Genomic DNA, 17294 nt, shown 5'->3' on the forward strand with positions numbered 1-17294 from the left:
TGTCATGTCATGAATGCAGTATGAAGTGATAAAGAGTTTCAGTAATAATTTATCAAAGTTCAAATGCTGAAACATGCTGCAGACTATTTCAGACCACCTGAACATTATGGTCCGCGTAATGATCTAGCTATTAAATAATATCATTGTTATTTCTATGAGGTGATAGTTGACGAGGCCTTGTTTAAGTAGATTTCTGACTGAAACTCCCTTAGATAATGATTCCATGGCCAGTTATTAACATACACATCAGGTATTATTAAACTTCATTTTTTTTTTTATTAAACTTCATGCTTTAGCGAAATTACAGGCGAATTGAAATGTCATTTGAAGCTTGCAGCTGCACGGGAGCTGGCATCAATTCATTCTACAATTTGATTTTTTTTAAATCTTACGTACGAAATTTCCTTCATTTTGATCTTCTTGGAAACTGAATTATTTAGTTATGTTTCTGAATCCTCCTTCGATTCTTCGGGAAACAAGAAAACGTCGCCACTTATAAGCGAGCTCCAACTGCTGCAAACTAAATAAACAATAACTATTATTCGGCTCGAAAATTTACTCTGATGTTTGTTTGCGAACATAACCTGTTGAATGACACCACGAAAGAGAAACACTGCCATCAAAACAATTCAGTTTGTGAGTAAATCGTGTCAACTCCTCTTCAACAAGCTCGGCAACGCCTAATCCAGCCATCGACATCACCATCCACTCACTTGAGCTTGCGGTGCTAACTACCCAGTGTTTTAATACTTAAATATACCATTGATAATAGTTATCACCTCATAGAAATCGATAAACACGTAACACAGCGTGATGGGTGACTGGGAGTTCGGAGCCTAGCGGTGACTCGAGACTCTTCTTCCGTTTCTTCTTCATTGTATGTTCTTTTTCTGGCAAGAAATCATTTACCGAAAGGTAGCATTTGTCTTTTCCTTTCTTGTGTTTAAAAAATCGTCTGGAGCTTTTAATTATTCGTTTATATCGATTACTTTCGAACTCACATGCACAAGTCACGTAGGTTTGTGCAGGAAAAACCACGAAGACTTTCTCTGAATCGAATCGCAAAGGAAGAACCATAAGTATTTTCCTTACAATGGAAAAATTGTTTCATCTCCTACCTCTCGAAAATAACTAACTTGACACGGTGCAAGCGACTGTAAAACGCCCTTTACGGCGGATGTTCGAAACCGGGGAGGGGGGGACTTCTATATGAAAACGTCGGGGATGCCCGTCGTCTCGGGTACAAGTCAAGGACTCTGGTCTCACTCAGGGGGTTGATAACGAACAGTCACCATTTTTAGCTGTCAAAGTATCCTTTTGGGTGCACTCGAAGACTGAATAATGAATAAAACGCTCTCATTTAATTTATGTTTGTAGGCTTGATTTCCGCTGGTCTCTGGTATTACATGAGTCGGATGTACAAGTGTGTGCGGGATCCTTTCTTGAACAGTGGCTAGTAATCGAACATATTCCGTTTTAAGAGTCAATGTCAGTAATTTTCAACTGGGGCCGTGCAATAGCGAAAAAACGAAAAATCTGAAAAAAATTCTCAAGAAAGCCCTTGGTGAACTACTTCTAAAAATATATATTTTACCTCGATCCGATAAATATTTTGGACGTACGGAGATAAACTTGGTTTCGCAGCTCTCAGACCAGATTTTAGGCGTCTGATACCGAACACCACTGAGACCTCCTTTGAAAATCAAAACACCTTTTCCACGAAACAGCAAGTAACTAATCAAATAAATCAGACGATAATACACATTTTGAGTGGCAATTTTCTCAGTTTAAATTAAAACTGAATTTTTGACAAATTTTCCAGTATTTACAATAATTCGAGCGATTTTTTGCTCCGCAAAATTCACAAAATTAAGGGCCTAAAATCATTGACTGGTACCTTGCCTTGTGTATCGAGACTTATTCCACGTGAAAGAGCACTATTTCTTCTTGCAAAATCCATTTTCAAAACCATGGGCTACTTAAAATAAAATTTTTGAGGTCGAAAAATACACGCAGTACTTTCGTGAAATTTGAGCTCTTTGATAATGGCGTACCAATGTCGAAAGGTCACACAAACATAACGATAATATATTTTCGAAACTCAGCGCTTCAATAATATTTGCTGTCACTCACAAACTAATGTTTACAAGACTATTTTACGTGATTTGCCATCTCTTTTGAGGAAAAATTAAAGAATTTGGCCGTTTATTTTGATCTCGAGTTCCTAAGTGTACACTGGTCACGTAATGTTTGTCAAGGGTTGAAGGTGAGGTACTCGTTATCAAATCAAATTAAAACATTTTCTAGACAGAAATTGCTCACTAACACACACATTAATAACTTGAAATGGATGGCTCTTCATACCTTTCGACGGGCTTTCTGAACATTGAAGAAATCCTGGACTTACAAGTCGTAAACCACACCGACGAATTCAAAGCAACGGATTACAGTTGATTGCGTTACAATTCACAAGGAAACCGCTGGTCAAAGAACTATAAGGTCGATCAAGCTAAGGAAATTAAAGAAATATTTTGAATAAGTATAAATTTTGACACGAGCCGCTATCCCTCTAAAAGGTGCATGAAGACGACGTTACTTTTGTAGTTAAAATTAATTTTTCGAGAAAAAGAAAAAAAAACTGTAGGTTTGGCGCGGGTGGCCGGAGAGAAACGAAACATATCCTTATATGGTGACAAAGATAATCCTTCACTGTGCAAACTTGGGGATAGAACGTCATCTCATTTATTTAGATATTTACTGGATTAAATGCACTCTCATTTTGAACCCCTTTTACTTTACCTTATTGGGATTATGATATCGAAAAATACCCGCGTCACTGTGAATTCAGAGTGCTACAGAGTCGTCTGTTACGCTGTGTTTGTTGTTGTTGTTTTTCTGAATTCGTATTGGACTTTCAACTAGAGAAATATTGGGGTATCGTGTTTTATCGGGATATCGTGTTTTAAGTGTATGTGTTGAATGGCATTGTGTGACTACGCTGCTCAAGTTGGCGGACAATGCGGAGCTAGCACAGAAACCCAGGCAGCTCTCAATGTATCTCAATCGCAAAATGTGACAAGGACATGAGAATTCACCGGAGGTCTTTTGGTGCTGGTTTTGCGGATTCAAACGTAAAGACTGAGGCAGGGCTTCTTCTCGCCAGGGCAGGTATGCATTAACGCAGCTCTTTGGAAATGTCAACTTGGCAGGCTTTCTGCTCAAGTGTATATATAAGGGGATTGGGGGGAGGGGAGCAGAGTTAATTAGGTAACGATACACAAAAGAGAAGTAATCATAACCCTAATTTGAAACATTGCAGTGAAATAGCATGTTTTTTTTAGAGCAAGCTTATTTTGGTGTAAAAATACCGTAATAGTTTAACCACCTGAAAATTCCACGCCCAAGCGTCCTGGTGGACCCTGGACAAGCCTAGTGATTCTTATGCTTGGACCGAATATAAATGAAAATACTCTTTGATTGGGCAATATGCATCATGAGCGTTTGTTTTTTCATATGTCATACTGACCTCCATGGCGCGTTTATACTGCCAACGGATTCCACATTGCAAATAGAGCGTTAATTTGCACAAGAGTTTGGTCGTACCCATGTCAGCAACTTGTTGTTTCCACGTCAACATCTTGAAAAGCGCTCTACAAATACCTACCTTGAAAATTACTAAAAAGTGCATTGCTATCGTCTCAATTACAAGGTAACAATTACAACTGAACAAAAAAGATCTAATCGTAGAAACTCTTATTCTTCGGCCATTTCAGCTTGAGTAAAAATAAAAAAAAATTGCAGTCACAAATATTACAAAACAACGCATGTAGTAAAAAACCTTGATTTGAGAACTTAACGTTTCGTATTCTTCTACATACATCATCAGGAAGTGTAAAACGGTCAGCTGCATTACAATAAAATTAAATTTAAACGAGAAGACTAGTACCTAATATTGAAAACCAGTACCTATTAAGGAAAGAAATGACAATGGATATAACTGAAAATAAACAGACTTGAAATCTGCTGAACTGCATGCATGCACGGATGAGGAGGATGGCGAAGGGGCGGATGCAAGCTCCCTGATGTCATGTCCTGTTGAGGGATGCAAACGCACCTATCAGAAGTACCAAAACCTGGAGCGCCATTTGCTCATCGGGAAGTGCAAGCTCGTTTCAGAGAAGTATACCCTTTTAGATACCGTTAAATTGGCATACGCTGAGAGAGTTCACGAGGGCTCCACTATTCAGCTAACATTAGCTGCCCCGACCACCACTGAAGTCTCTTCAGAATTTCCCTTGGTGCAAGGCTGGACTCTAAAAGGCACGAAAAAGGCCACCCATTTTAACGAGAATCAGCGTCAGTACCTCGATAACAAGTTCCGGATTGGACAGGAGAGTGGCCATAAAGCCGAACCTGAGAAGGTGTCACGGGACATGCGCTATGCTAGGAGGGACAACGGTGAGCGGCGCCTCGACCTGGAAGAGTTCTTGACTGCACAGCAGATTCAGAGCTACTTTTCACGTACTGCTGCAAACTCGAAGCATGCAGTTACTGCTCAGTCAGGGCATGACTCCATCGACGATAACGATAGCCAGGCGACCCGAGAACAGGAAGCTTTTTCTTCCGCCCGCTTAGCTGTCCTTCACCAATGCGAGCTGTTGCATCCCATTGTCTTTGACACACTGATCATATGGTCTTTGTACAGCAGCATCAAGCTGACCAAGCTCAGTGTTGCACAACTGAGGCTTATCTGTAGCTACTTCAACATGGACATAGAGGAACAACAATCAAGGCGAAAAGCGCCTTACATTACTTTTATCTCGGAACTTGTAGGGTCCTGTTTTTAAGAGTGCTTGCGATGTTATCGGAATGTAAAATATCCTCTGATAATATTACTTGTCCAATTTGTCATATTTTGTTTTCATGCAAACCTATACTGATGTTGTAAATATCGTTATTATTCCATCTCTTGTACCGTTCATTCCGTTCCTGAGTGCGTTATGTTGAAGTTATAAATAATCGTATAATTAGGGCCGGGTAGAAAGCAAAAAAAAAAATAGCAAAAAAAAAAAAAAAAAAAAAAATCCGCGCCCACAATCTAAGTATCTGTCAGCGGTCTCATGTAACAGAGACTGTAACGCATATTTTTGTCGTTGACAGTGAATTGAATTCTGTAGCCGTCGAGAATGCTGATCCGGCGGCAGATTTTTCAAGCCTAATGCAAGGTATGGAAGATGCTGCTCAAATTTTAAGTGTTAGAAAGCAACGTCGGAATGATAGACGTTCCGATTTGATTTAATTAAGCGTGCTTTGACCTTGATAAACATATCGTGACCCGTTTACACGTTACGACTCGTGCTCTAAAAAACCGGCAAACTCTCAAATTTTTCCTTAAAGTTATAGCAATCAAGCAGAACAGTCTTGGAAACATTAGTTTGTGAGTAACAGCAAATATTATTGAAGCGCTGAGTTTCGAAAATATATTATCGTTATGTTTGTGTGACCTTTCGACATTGGTACGCCATTCTCGAAGAGCTCAAATTTCACGAAAGTACTGCGTGTATTTTTCGACCTCAAAAATTTTATTTTAAGTAGCCCATGGTTTTGAAAACGGATTTTGCAAGAAGAAATAGTGCTCTTTCACGTGGAATAAGTCTCGATACACAGGGCGAGGTACCAGTCAATGATTTTAGGCCCTTAATTTTGTGAATTTTGCGGAGCGAAAAATCGCTCGAATTATTGTAAATACTGGAAAATTTGTCAAAAATTCAGTTTTAATTTAAACTGAAAAAAATGCCACTCAAAATGTGTATTATCGTCTGCTTTATTTGATTAGTTACTTACTGTTTCGTGACAAATGTGTTTTGATTATTAAAGGAGGTCTCAGTGGTGTTCGGTATCAGACGCCTAAAATCTGGTCTGAGAGCTGCGAAACCAAGTTTATCTCCGTACGTCCAAAATATTTATCGGATCGAGGTAAAATATGTATTTTTAGAAGTAGTTCACCGAGGGCTTTCTTGAGAATTTTCTTCAGATTTTTCGTTTTTTCGCTATTGCACGGCCCTAGTTGAAAATTACTGACATTGACTCTTAAGTGGTATATTTTAGGGGTCTAATGAAGCTCGAGCAACGCACACGTTACTCTCCTTCAGGAGTTAAATTCAAATTTTTCGATGAGAATCCCTGACCTTTTCATATTGGAGTTTCTTCCCATGGGTTTCCAAATGTCTAACAGAAAGTGAAGGAGTGAAGGAGCGAAAGAGCGAAGGAGCGAAGGAGCGAAGGAGCGAAGGAGCGAAGGAGCGAAGGAGCGAAGGAGCGAAGGAGCGAAGGAGCGAAGGAGCGAAGGAGCGAAGGAGCGATGGAGCGAAGGAGTGATGGAATGATGCAACCACTACAGCTTGGAAAATAATATTTTCCATTGAGAATTTTGAAAACGGGTTCAACTGTGCTGTTTCAGTATAAGAGCTTTTGAAGAGTCAAAGGTTACCAATGAAGTAACTTGTTGTTTTTCATGCAGACAAACTTGAAGGACTTGTCTCCTGTTTGGAAACCTGCAAGTATTTATGGGATGGATTTGGTGAATGGAAAAATGACCAGTGGATGCCATATCTTAAAGGTTGGGAATAATTTATTAAAGTATTTCAATTCTTAATAAGGAGACGCAGCAAGGGTACATCGGGTAAAACCAGTAAGGGGTTTGTAAAAGTAACGACGACCATGTCGCTAACATCGGATTCAATTCAAAATATTCATAATGTCGCGAATCTCTTAAGCCAGTTGGTTTATCAGCTTTTAAATTATAAGTACACATAAGGAAATATGGAGTATTAAATCATTCTAAGCTACTGCAGAATTTCACTCTTTCTCCGTTTTTTTCTAGGTTTTACATTGTCATAAACAACACTTTTTTGTTTTCCTAACATGCTTTCTTTTTTTCCATTTATATAAAGCAAAGTCTTACAATTGGTCGATGCCGCAAAATTACACACAATCTGGAACGCTTTGGATCTACGGTGATTCAGTGGGTCATCAGCTATACAGGTCTGTCCAGACTCGATCTTTGTGTAAATTACTTTATCAAAAATGCGGAAACAGCTACATGTGGATCTACCATGCTCACAACAAAGGCTTGAACATTGCTCTGGAGAGTGACCTTGATTTTAGACCTGAAAAAGTCATTGGAATTATTGTGGACGTCCTACGCACGCCAGAAATGCTGCAAGGGGAAAGCGTCTTGCTTTTAAACCTGAACCTACATTTTGTGGGTAGGATCAATTTTACCGCTTATCAAAAGCTAATAGATGACTTGATACTGACTTTCAAGACAGAAGAACTCTCACAAGGTGAGAGAGTTCCAAAGTATAAAGCTAAGATCATTTGGAAGTCATCCACCGCCATTTGCAAGGAAAAGGTCTCGTCCTTAAATAAAACCAGTGGTCGCTTTTTAACTAGCCAGGTTTGTACTCTCTCGTTTGTCAGCTTTTAGGGAGGTTTTCAAGTGAGTGTCGTAAAACCAAACCAATGCAATCATTCTGGCCAGTCACAAATTACACAAACAACCCAGTGAACCAATCAAAACTCCAAGCGATATGGCCAGTGCCTATAAAATTTTAATTGACTAATCAGCTTTCAGCACGCGAGAGAAGCATGCTGTCCTGACGTATAAATGTATGTTTAAAGTGCACCTAACACCAAAATTTTTTTTTTCGCTAAAATAATAAAGCTTATTTTGTGCAGTAATTTGCCGCAAAAATTTTTCGATTTGGTTAAATCCTCGAATTTCTGTGCCCCTTCGAAACCGAGTTTCGAATGGTTCGCGACCGCGCATGGGGAATCTGGGGAGAGTTAAAGCTGTGACGTCAAATCGAGAACGAATGCTTCGGCTGTCCCAGTCAGGTCTTTTACTTTGTCCGAGTGTAGAAGCCTTTTTGCAGCAGAAGTTCTTTCGCTGGGACTCCGCAGTCGACCGATTTCTGTTTTTACTAACAATGTCTTCTAGTTCGTCTGATTCTGAAATGAGCTTTGACTCAGAAAACTCTGAAATTAATTATATCGCTGAAGAGAATGACCGCTCACGCTTATAAACATCGCAAACTGCATGGTCAAACGGTGACGACCGAGCTGATTTGTATGCTGACTACTCTGGCCAATGGAGAATGGACAGCCAAATACCAGGCGGTGGATGCTGACAAAGAACTCGAACGAACTCTGATGGACAGACTCGAAGGCAATGATATGTAGAAGTCGAAGAGTGATAGTAGTAAGACTGTCATGAGCGCGTGGCGCGTCTTTACTATCTTCGCGCCTTCTTCGATCTCGCACTAATATACCTTCGTAATAACAGTCAAGTCCGTTCACTTTCTCAAATTATTTTAACTTCATGCGTTCAATGTAGATCAAAATGATCATCCCATGACAGTGTTTGTGCTCTTTACGTGCAAGTGTTGAAATTGTAGCGTCGCTTCCCTTCAAATCATCAACGAATGTTATTGCTGTTAAATGAGTTAGAAGGTTGTCAAGACTCAAAGAAGAGTGATCTTGCTCTTGAAGGTCTTAGCGCTGTTATCTTAAAGTGTGTTACTGAATATCCAGGAATTAAACCTGTATGCCTTCAGAAATGGAGTTTAAGATTAGCAGCGGGCAAATACAAAACTAAAGGGAAGCAAACCTATCATCAAACTGGCAGCAAAGAGAGGTAATTCAGGCATGCACATGGCTGTATAAAATAGAAAAATGTTTCCGAATCCCTCTTTACATGTATGCACACAACATTTTACTTAACAGTGATCCTTCCAATTTACAAGTATAGTTGTGAAACGATCACTTACATGTATAAACAAGTCATTGTAAAGTTCCTGAGTAAGAGGGGGGTAGCTAGGGGGTTTGTTATGTTATTGCAATCCTTGGTTGGTCAAGTGTGAATTACGATTAGTGTACACCTGTTTAGTCCTGTATCACCGCTCCAAACATGCTTTAGTGATCCTCGAACAATACTGTTACTTTTTGTGATTTCTTCATTGAGCTTTGTTTTTAGGTATCCTGCCCTTCCCCCCCCCCTCCCCTCACCATAAGATACCCACTGCTAGAAAACTTTTTTCCATTAATCGTTTTTAGTTACGAAGTGTTTCCTACTAAGAGTTCTCAAGGCTAGTGTATGGGATGTTGGGGAACAAGAGGATTCCTTTATGTAGCAATAATATTATTAGAAAGGAATTTTCAGTTGAAAAGAATGAAAGCTCTGAATGATTTGACCTTCATGAGGAATTTGAACAAAACTAGAGTGGGCTTGATATTTACTGTACTTATTTTGACAAACTTCAACACAAACTGTTCTACAACTGTACAATACTGCAAAAATATGGCATTTGTTCGAAAACATATCAGTCTTATTCACCTGGAGACCAACAGCTTACTGAACTATTGATTCATAGACATAGACAGTTTGTTTTACTCGCACAACACACTAATGAAAAAAGGCCCATGAAAAATCAAAAGGACCCCTTTTTCTTCGCTTGTGCTTAAAAATGTGAATTATTATAATCCTGTTTTACAAACTGGAAGCAGCTGCCTTTCTTTCTTTTATTGTCAAGTGGAAAATTTAATGTTTCTGTCCCTTCACTGACCATTTACATGTCGCAATCAACCTGGACAACAATAAAATTATGTTGTTTATTTATTTATTTATTTTTGATTCTGTGTTCTTTAATCTATTTCCTGGCAAACAATGACAAGCTAATAATAATATGGCTCTGTCTCACAAGGACTGGAAACTGCCAAATTCACAAATCTGATTGGCTGAAACTGATATTGAAAGCAGACTAGATCTTCCCATCTAGACCGACATCTAGACCGGTAATGCCTTGCAGTGAAAAAGTTGTAAACTAAAATGCAAAATCATTGTTTTCTTCTAACAATACTTATTTATGGAAGTGCCAAAAAACCTGATGAGAAAAAAAAAAGCAAAGCAAAAATGTCAGTTTATACAAACCAGTTAAATTAATTAATTCTACAGTGCAGCACGTTGCAGATGCATTGTTACGGACACAACCATGTCCCTGTAAAAAATAATATTTATCAGAAACATTTTTTGTGTCGCAACAATGTTTCCCATGCAGAGCAAAGAGGGAAATATTTGTGTCTTCAACAATGTTTCTGGAACAACGTGTCCTCATTTGCAAGAGCATTTGGTCAGCAGAGATACAATCTCATAAGTATGTGTTACCATGGTATCAATAATTAAAACTTCCTGTAAATACAATTCAAGTCCACAAGCCTCATGCAGAAACAGACACATACACAGACAGCTTGAAATTGTTCTGGTCCTGACCGAAGTATGTTCTCTGTATATTGATAATACCCACATGCAAAAAGGGTTCTGAACATATAAACTAATTCTAAGCCATTCCTTGCTTGAATGTCTCCATGGCCGCATTTGTTGAACGGTGGGTCTTCCAAACCAGTGTGCTTGTTCGCATGACTTTCTTGAACAAAATACCCTTACAGATTTCTTTTTCAAAGAATTGAACAAGGAAGGAAACTAACATATCAAGGCAGGGAACACTTGCTCAGAAAAAAAAATATCTCACCATTCTTCTGTATCTGTCGGTTGTGCTGACTAACTGCTGCTGTTTATCAGATCAGATGCAACAACGGCTGCATGAATCGATGGAAAAGCGGTTATTCCAAATTCGTCTCGCTTAAGCCATGGAATCAGCAAAATCCCTTCGTCTCCCTGAAAATCCAGGCGTCGAGCGAAATCATCTTGTTTGAACTGCTTAGAATAGATCACCAAACTCAGACGGCTCTCACTTTGCACGTTTCGCTTTCACGAAATCGATACATCGCTTTGTGCGTTTCTTCTCTTCAGGACGATCATCTCTCCATAAAACGGTATGGCATGAAACGCAGTACCTCCTGTACGTTTGCTGTGTTGCTACATCCCACTACAACGCACCTGGCCAGCATTTTTTCGAACTACTTTCTCAGCCTTTCCTCACAGAAACAAGTAAATATGCGAATTTACAGAATCACCGTGTTCTGGATTTGACGTCACATCCGGCCCTCGACCCATGCCCCGTTAAACTCGGTCCTGAACCAAAATGGCGGCGTTTTGACGTACTTTGACGAGCCCTAGAAAATCAAGGATTTAACCAAATCGAAAAATCTTTGCGGCAGATTACTCCACAAAATAAGCTTTATTATTTTAGCGAAAAAAATTTTGATGTTAGGCGCACTTTAATGCAAAGCTATTAAAGTCGGGCCAGTTTTCTCGCTGGAAACGGCTTTGAATATTTACAAAGAGAGATTTAAATGCCAGCAACCACACCAAATTTTAGGAAAAACAATGAGACTTTTTTGGCTTAGAAGTTTTAAAGGGAATCTTAAAAGTTTCAAAGCATACCCAAACAGTGTGTTTGGTTTTCATTTTATCAGTGGTAATTTATGACGTCATTCAGGAGGTCAGAGTTCTTAATATGGGGTCTACAGAAGATTTTTCATTAGAGCTGTACATGTTCATCTGAAAAATTAATTATAAACGATTAGAAGCTCATTTCTCTAGACTTACGCAATGTTGCATTTTAATAACATCCAAGCGCGCAATGACGTCATAAGTTCCCATTATGCTTTGCAAAAATATTGAAACATGGCGGTGCGCAGAAAATGGTAGAAGCGAAATTATCGACTTCAAATCGCTGAAGCAAGTTAATATGAACACTGTTTTATATTTAACAGATCTTTAACAGCACTACAAGAGCATTTGAAGAAGAAACGCTTTAATGCTAAAGAGATCCTAACCGTCGCGTTACATCATACAACTGACTAAGGACGCATAAATTACGACATACTTATTCATGCTCTTATTCACTCATGCACATTCTTGTACACTTTATACATAAATTAGCACATTACCACAAACACCAGCTTGTAATTTGGAACAAAGCTGTTTTTTAGCCAAAATTTCTTTTTAAATTTGGCAGCAAACTTTTTGCCAAACTTTTTCTAGCGAGTCCGACAACTCCAGCTCGCTCGCCAAGTGTCCCCAGGTTGAATACTGAGTTGTGAAGAGGTAAACAAACGTTATTGTCTCGTTTCGATAGGACAGTTCAGTTTTGCTTACCGCTTGTATTGCGGGCGCGGCTGCCTTGTGCAATTAGGGAGCTTAAGCAACTACGACGGCGACGCCGAAGACGACGTCTAGTCAAAAATGAATTTATATTTTACTAGGCAGCTGCCTAGATTTGTTCAGTACGCCAATGGCTCTTAAAACGTGCTCAGGTTAAATGTGTAATGCCAGCGTTCAATTCCAAATGGAAACACGAAAAATTAGCCGTCCACGTTCGCGTTCCTTCGACTACACAGAACTTGGTCATTTCACGTTCTTGTTACTCGGGCTTCCGTCGCCCTAGTCATAAAATACAAGTGTTTTGGTCGCCAAAAGGTGGGTCATGGTCCCAGGCGTTCCATGCGTAGACCATGGAAACTGGGGACGAGAAACGCGACATTGCTCGCTCTTCGTGACAGAATGCGGTATTTTGCGAAGAAAGTTTTGGCAAGAATCGCGCCTTATACGTTCATCTCACATGCAAAGATGTCGATCGTTTTCGGAAAGGGTCGGTCCACGAATTATATTGCTTGAAAGCCAGCCAGGTAAGCGAAGGCCAAGCTCGAAACGTTCTCGTGAGATAACAACTGAGCCGATTGCGGTATGAGTTCAAACTACGAAAACACTGACAAAAAATAGGCAGTCAATGACGGTGTGTGCCTACTGCTGTTATTATTTAGAACATTGCAGTAAAGCAAATCATATTGCAATAAAGCGAGCTAAATACGAAAACATTTTTGGACTCGTAGCTCATTAAAAACATGCGACTTGTTTCTTGCACCGCGCAAAATATGTCGATCTTCAAAGTTGTAAAGATAAGACTTGTAAAGTGCGACTTGAGATTTTCAAGTGCACTTGAGTCAAGTGCTTACTTGAAACTAACTTAGTTTCTTTTGTGACGTAAGTACTATTTGCTAATAAGAATAAGGTGGTTTAGGGTTAAACAAAATGAATTTAAAACACCATGCATTATTTCATATTTGAAGGGAATGGGTTTTTTCTGACAAAGAGGAGAATATCAATGGCTCGAAAAGCAGGAGGAAATCGAAAGCATCTATGTCAACTCGCTATATCCTACATCAATAAACGAAATTTCCGCTCCGATATACTGTGTTTGGGTGTATAAAGATTAGTTTGAAAAAAAGGTTGTATAATCGTTTCAGTGTGAATAGAGTACAACGATAGATTACCTCTTATTTAACACTAAAGAGAGGCAATACATCTGTTAGAACCTCAATAAAACATTTTTGCGTTCTCTCCTTTTAGAGGGTTGCCCTCTTCAATGCCTACTCTATGTCAGCCATGTGCAAAGCAGGATTTGACGTCATAGACGTGTATTCATTGACCGATTCGTATCCACTTCGGTGCCGAGACCATGTTCATTACAGCAAAGACGTTTTTGACATGACGGAGACAATGCTTGAGCAGTACAAAGTACACTATAACAAGAAGCTCGACGAAAATGAAAAACATGGTAAAATAAAACAATGTGTAAGTGCAGAACACTTCTGAAAGCGTAAGTGGAATACAGTTGAAAGGTATGTTTGTAAAGATTGGCAGTAAACAGTTTCGCTGAAGTGTTAGTGCAGGTTACTGAATAAAACTGTAAAAACCACACCCTAGTCCAACGTTTTTATTTTTTAAACTTGTCGACCTCGCGGTCAGGAAATTACATATTGCCACGTAACTATGAATACAATGAAAACTGTGTGGGGTGGGGTGAGAATTTACCTCATACAGAAATAAGGTTTTGGAAAATTCAAAGTTAGTGGGAGATAAATTTAAAGAGGTAGAGAAAAGATGATAGCGTTTTCCTATGCGAAAGTAGTCAATCGATCTTCATCGAGGAATCTGACTCCAAGTGACTTCTAAGCACCTTATAATTTCTCAACATTGAAAAAGGCTTAAATTAGTCTTAAAAGTCGTTATTAATGATATTTTTATTGGTGGCGAAGTTTTTTGCAGCGGCATTGTTGCACAAGACTAAATTTCATTCAGCTGAACCTCTGCAATCAAAGCTCTTTACTTAAGAATTTGCCTTACGTTTAGATAAAGATTTTTTTACTGCAGTCTCTAGGAGTTCGTTCGTAGCTTTTGTGGTAAACGCATTCGAAGAGAAATGGACAACTTGGCAGTTGTAACTCAACCTTGAGATGGTGCAACCTCGTGGAATCTCGTTTTCATGTCTGGTGAGACTTGAAAACGAGACAGATGGCAAACACCTGGCCACGCGATACAACTGTCGCGCATGCCTAGATTAGTATGCTGTTTCGTTTCGCTGTATTTCTTTGTATGAACTAAAATAGGCCCTTTGCAGCTGGGGTCACGTGACCAATTTTTCCTAGAAAATTTGTATATTATGGGCTATAACTTAAAAAATGCCAGAAATGGAAAGAGCGCATCGAAAATACCAAAATGGCCAAGTTTGAACCAAAATGGCAGAAATGGAAAGAGCGCATTGAAAATACCAAAATGGCCAAGTGAACCAGAGACTAGGTCTTTTGCGTAGGATTAAGCACTTGTTGCCGTATAATGCACGCCTTCTTTATTACAATAGCCTTGTTCTTCCAATCTTTGATTGTGCTGATTTGGTATGGGGCGATAAGGATAACGCTGTTTTAATGAACAACCTGTAGGTGTTGCAAAACAAGGCGGCAAAACTTGTTCTAAATGAACCATTGTATTCTTCTGCAACCGATGCTCTCAGTCAGCTTGGCTGATTAAATTTAAATCAACGCAGGCACTTCCATCGCTGCTTGTATGTTTATAAATGTGTGAATGGAATTACATCTCACAAATTGGAATTATCTAGAAATAGCGATGTCCGTAGATATAACACTCGCTCCAAAGATCATCTTAGACTTCCAACAGTAAAACGGAACTGGGGTAAACAGAGAACTTGTTATCATGCCTTTAAAGACTGGAATGCCTTGGACAGTGACTTGAAGAACTCTGACACCATATGTCAGTTTAAAAGTAATTTTTTTAAATCTATTAGTCTATAATTTACTTTTGTATTTTTAATATATTTTTTAAATTGTGTATTTATTTTTTAATAATTTAATGTTATTTTGGATCGGGACCTTTCTGTAGATCACCTACGGGTGAGAAAGCTTCCCGTTAAAATATCATTAAATGTTTGAGGCCCCTAGAATTAAAGAGAAAGTTTGTATGACAGTTTGGATTTTCGGAAAATTTAGAGGGTTTGTATGGAAAATGTTGCTGGAGAGCAAGGTCTTGCTCTCCAACAACGTTTTCCATACAAATCTTCTTATTGTTTTAAAAATTTAGACCGTCATAAAATCTTATTCTTCAATGATGGGAGCCTCAAACTTGGCCATTTTGATATCTTCGACATGCTTTTTTCATTTCTGGCATTCGTTAAGTTATAGCCCATAATTTTATGAAAAGTAGGTCACGTGATGGCTTAGCTGCAAAGGGCCTATTGAAATAGAACTTAGATTTCCGTTATGCAATCCGGTTTAAAAACAAACTTTGTTCAAAACACATAACACCTTGCTGAAATCTCGAGTATAGTTTCTTTTCACAATTCATTAAATATTAGTTTTGTGCGCATAATTACGTTAATTCAATACAAAATAAAGAAACAACAACCAGCCATACAGTTAGTTTTACTCAGTATTTCACGCTTTGATTTTTCTCGCAAGCGTAGCTTGTATCTAAAGTAACTAAGAAGTACTCAGAAAAACAGAAAGATAAATTCAAAACCATGGAACCTTTAACGAAAAAAAAAAAAATCGAACCATATTCATTCCATCTTAAACGTAACACGTGTTATAAATATATTTGGAAATTTAAGACCAGTTGACCGCATTTGACTTTCTTGTAAAAAGCTAGAGGGGATGTTAAGGGTGTGTATCCAAGTCAGAGGAATGCATCAAAAATATGTACATAAGAGATGGACGTCACCTGCCAAAAACGAATATCGGCTTAGACTCAATGAGACCTTTAAAAGAAACTATTCCGCAGAATTTTGGTGTATGCCTTCAGAGAATGTTACAAGATCTGAACGATGCATTGCAATGCTGCCAACTGAAAGTACTGATCTTTTTCACAAACTAAATAAGAAAATTAAACTTATATTTTAAATATTACCAAGTCTTCTTAGCAGAACAAAGTATGATAATGCTTTCACAAACCACAGGGTGTATGTGAAGTTCATATCTTATATCAAATAACAAAATCATCCGTTGTCAGTTGTACAAGAATGCCACTTAAAAATGAGCAATAAGTAGTGTAACAATGGATGATAAAAATAAGAATAATTAAGGTTAAAGGTGTTATTTTAATGTAATATTTTCACACTTTTTCCTGTTTCGCGCCTTCAGCCTTAATTAGTTTGCCGCCAAGCTACGGAAAGAATTAGATTTTCGCATGCTCGTGTTGTACGTGTGCGAAAAACAGCCCAAGCTAGAAATTTTGCAAGTTTTCTGCTCACTGACACCATTAACTAGGATTGTCAACGACCAGATTGTCAAAATCGAGGCCATGAATTTATTTGCCTGTAATTTGGCCAATAAGCTGGACAGATTGGAGGTTGTCGAAGAAGGCAAATTCGATATGATTGTGTAAGCACCAGCGGAAAGAGCAATAGATGAGCGATTTCTGCAATCGCTGAAGAAGGATGCTGAACAAATTAAACACACTCACGCACGATTTCGTTGCATAGTTGCTATATGTAAGCTGAAGATTTACCTGGCAAATTCTGCACACGTCATTTAAATTGTTTTCTTAGTTTGGCGACCTATTCTCGCCTTTTCCATACTTGAAATGTTTTTATATTCTACCATTCCCTTGCCGCGAGCTAGAGCAGGCGAGAAAAACAAGAAATAGGAGCCGCGGCGAAAATGATAGCGTCCTTACAGGCGTCAATCACGCAACTTGAAGTCCTATAGTAACAGATGAAATGCTAATTAATGACATGTGCCACCCCTCAGATGTCTTCATGTGGAAACTTAGCAAGGTTAGATCAGTTTGAGACAAAGAAAAGCTCCTTACCCCGATTCTGACTGTTCCATAAATTTCCTGCAGATTTTGATTTCCTGGGTTGAGCTGAGGCCAAAAAGAAGATTTAAGGTAGGTAGCAAGAATTCACTGATGTAAATATTGCCGCCAAATGAAACTGCAGTCAATGTTGATACGAGTAAGGTGCGCATTTATTCATCAA

At 38.7% G+C, this 17294-nt stretch overlaps 3 protein-coding genes and 1 pseudogene across 5 annotated transcripts in view; 3 read left to right on the forward strand and 1 right to left on the reverse strand.

The window, feature by feature from the left end:
- The window catches only part of LOC145484597 (uncharacterized), a 62264-nt gene extending 47689 nt beyond the window's left edge, over window positions 1-14575 (forward strand). For all 3 annotated transcript variants that reach the window (XM_081463195.1, XM_081463194.1, XM_081463193.1), the window contains 3 exons: window positions 6521-6619; window positions 6954-7459; window positions 13373-14575. In XM_081463195.1, the coding sequence (XP_081319321.1) occupies window positions 6521-6619; window positions 6954-7459; window positions 13373-13618 (851 nt within the window). In that variant the 3' untranslated portion in view covers window positions 13619-14575. The remainder of the gene's footprint in view (window positions 1-6520; window positions 6620-6953; window positions 7460-13372) is intronic.
- The window catches only part of LOC145484618 (uncharacterized), a 407604-nt gene that overhangs the window by 239884 nt on the left and 150426 nt on the right, over window positions 1-17294 (reverse strand). The gene's annotated exons all lie outside the window — the stretch shown is intronic.
- On the forward strand, window positions 293-4879 carry LOC145484639 (uncharacterized). The gene is made up of 2 exons (XM_081463242.1): window positions 293-2483; window positions 2525-4879. Exon 2 carries the CDS (start codon window positions 4083-4085, stop codon window positions 4845-4847), a length of 765 nt encoding a protein of 254 aa, XP_081319368.1. The 5' UTR covers window positions 293-2483; window positions 2525-4082; the 3' UTR covers window positions 4848-4879.
- Window positions 14569-15577, forward strand: LOC145485498 (uncharacterized; annotated as a pseudogene).

This window comes from Orbicella franksi, chromosome 4 (genome assembly GCF_964199315.1).
Source record: "Orbicella franksi chromosome 4, jaOrbFran1.1, whole genome shotgun sequence".
Taxonomy (NCBI): Eukaryota; Metazoa; Cnidaria; class Anthozoa; order Scleractinia; family Merulinidae; genus Orbicella; species Orbicella franksi.

What these genes read in the sequence shown, in the direction of transcription:
- LOC145484639 (XM_081463242.1), top strand. Translation starts at nt 4,083, where the DNA reads ATGTCATGTCCTGTTGAGGGATGCAAACGCACCTATCAGAAGTACCAA.